This window comes from Sprattus sprattus, assembly GCF_963457725.1.
Source record: "Sprattus sprattus genome assembly, chromosome: 16".
Taxonomy (NCBI): Eukaryota; Metazoa; Chordata; class Actinopteri; order Clupeiformes; family Clupeidae; genus Sprattus; species Sprattus sprattus.
Genome location: NC_137914.1, coordinates 2,839,642 through 2,842,141, shown reverse-complemented (window position 1 = coordinate 2,842,141; position 2,500 = coordinate 2,839,642). Strand labels below are relative to the sequence as shown.

The following is a 2,500-nucleotide window of genomic DNA, read 5'->3' as shown; positions in this document are numbered from 1 at the left end:
CTGAATTACAGACATCCGGAGATCGGAGGAGCTGTCCCTGCTCAAACCTCCAGATGACCCCAGGAAGAAGAAGAAAAAAGACAAGAGTCCAGAGTGGCAGGTGGATGAGATGCTCACCAAGGACATTCTGGACAGCACTGCAACTGGCGTCTCAGGTAGGTCACCATTCAGTCGCCTCAGGTTGGTCACCATTCAGTCGCTTCAGGTAGAACACCATTCGGTCACCATCCAGGCGTCTCAGGTTGGACACCATCCAGTCGTCTCAGGTTGGGCATCATTCAGGCGTCTCTGGTAGAACACCATTCAGTGGTCTCAGGTAGGTCACTATTCAGTCATCTCAGGTAGGTCACCATCCAGGCGTCTCAGGTAGAACACCATCCAGGTGTCTCTGGTAGAACACCATTCTATGGTCTCAGATAGAACACCATTCAGTGGTCTCAGATAGAACACCATTCAGCCGTCTCAGGTAGAACACCATTCAGTCGTCTCAGGTAGAACACCATTCAGGCGTCTCAGGTAGAACACCATCCAGTCGTCTCAGGTAGGTCACCATCCAGGCGTCTCTGGTAGAACACCATTCAGGCGTCTCAGGTAGAACACCATCCAGGTGTCTCAGGTAGGTCACCATCCAGTCGTCTCAGATAGAACCCAATCCAGTCGTCTCAGATAGAACACCATCCAGGCGTCTCAGGTAGAACACCATCCAGGTGTCTCAGGTAGAACACCATCCAGGTGTCTCAGGTAGAACACCATTCTGTGGTCTCAGGTAGAACACCATTCAGTGGTCTCAGGTAGAACACCATCCAGTCGTCTCAGGTAGAACACCATTCTATGGTCTCAGGTAGAACACCATTCTGTGGTCTCAGATAGAACACCATTCAGTGGTCTCAGGTTGGGCACCATTCAGTGGTCTCAGGTAGAACACCATTCAGTGGTCTCAGGTTGGGCACCATTCAGTCGTCTCAGATAGAACACCATTCTATGGTCTCAGGTAGAACACTATTATGTGGTCTCAGGTAGAACACCATCCAGGCGTCTCAGATAGAACACCATCCAGGCGTCTCAGATAGAACACCATTTTGTGGTCTCAGGTAGAACACCATTCAGTCGTCTCAGATAGAACACCATTCTGTGGTCTCAGATAGAACACCATCCAGGTGTCTCAGGTAGAACACCATCCAGTCGTCTCAGATAGAACACCATTCAGTGGTATCTGCTAGAACACCATTCTGTATTCGACCGTGTTGTGACCCCAGCTTGTGGGGCCACAACATAAAATGAAGCTGGACATCGGAGTTTGTAAAATGATAGGCCTTTTATTTCAATAAATAAGTTATCTTAATTGAAGGAGACAATCAAAGAGGTTAAGCCCACTACAAGGGAGTGGTGAGAATGCAAGCCTCCCCTGGAGACAAACAGTCAAGTACGTTAAGCAACTCCAACATCAAAAGGCTGTTGCCATGGCGAAGCCAGCGGGGATGCAGAGGGGCGTAACAGTCTAGTCTGAAGGTCAGTCAATGTCAACGTCTGCTCATCTCTCCTCTCAGCTCTGTGGTTTGGCAAGAGGAGGCCATGAACTATGTAAGGGAGAATGTATAGTCCGCCGGTCCCAATGGGTCGAACAGGACCCCGACGCGCAGCGGAGTTTCCGTTGTTGTTTCGTGACTTCCGATAAGAAAAAATTCACGCAAAATAAACTTCGAAGTTTCAGATGTTGCAGAGCAACCTATTACTTGCTGACTTGACGATACAATACATTTTTGTTAAGTGAACTAACTACTTGCAGTATGATATGAAAGACGTGAATTGGAAGAACAAACCCGTTGCCAATAGCAGCGGACATCATTTTTTTGCAGAGGTCATTATTAAGAATTATTATATGGCAACGACAGTACGAGCATTCTGATTTGCTAATGGGTAGTCATGCCAGGCACATATTGACGTCCTCACCGGTCTGCGGTCAACAAAACGACATAATGAAGCAAAATTAAAAGAGCTAAAAATGCCATATAATAAACAACTTACTAACTTCGACCGTTCGGTCCTGCAGGGAAATATCGTAGATACGTTACAGTCTCAGGGTAGATACGTTACAGTCTCAGTCTGATATTTCCCTGCATGACCTCACTCTCGGTTAGTAAGTAGTTAATACCTCACCTCAAACGCTAAGGTGGCCCATTGAAATCAATGGAGGTTTTTCTGCAGCACTGTGAGGAGTCGTATAATAAAATGGGATTATCCCTCAGGCTCCCTGCCTCTCCCAGCATCTCTTATCCTCCCCAACGGAGCCCAATGTTGTTGTTATTGTTGCTGCTGCTTCCTAGCGTGTGTGTGTCTGTGTTGCAATGCTCCCCTACACTCCACTATCTCTGATGTTAGTGTCTCAATCAGAGAGCGAAAAATCTGAAAATAATCCCCCGGAGGTAGAGTGATGCTGATGCATCTCTTTTTCACGGTTCTCTGCATCAGCACTGCTGCTGATGGCTCCGCTGTTTACAGC

General features: G+C 47.5%; 1 protein-coding gene across 1 annotated transcript in view; it reads left to right on the top strand.

Moving 5' to 3' along the window:
• fermt1 (FERM domain containing kindlin 1) overlaps positions 1-2,500 on the top strand; it is a gene marked incomplete at both ends in the record, with an annotated part of 18,214 nt that overhangs the window by 4,102 nt on the left and 11,612 nt on the right. The window contains one exon of the mRNA XM_080853572.1: positions 12-155. Within this exon, the coding sequence (XP_080709698.1) occupies positions 12-155 (144 nt within the window). The remainder of the gene's footprint in view (positions 1-11; positions 156-2,500) is intronic.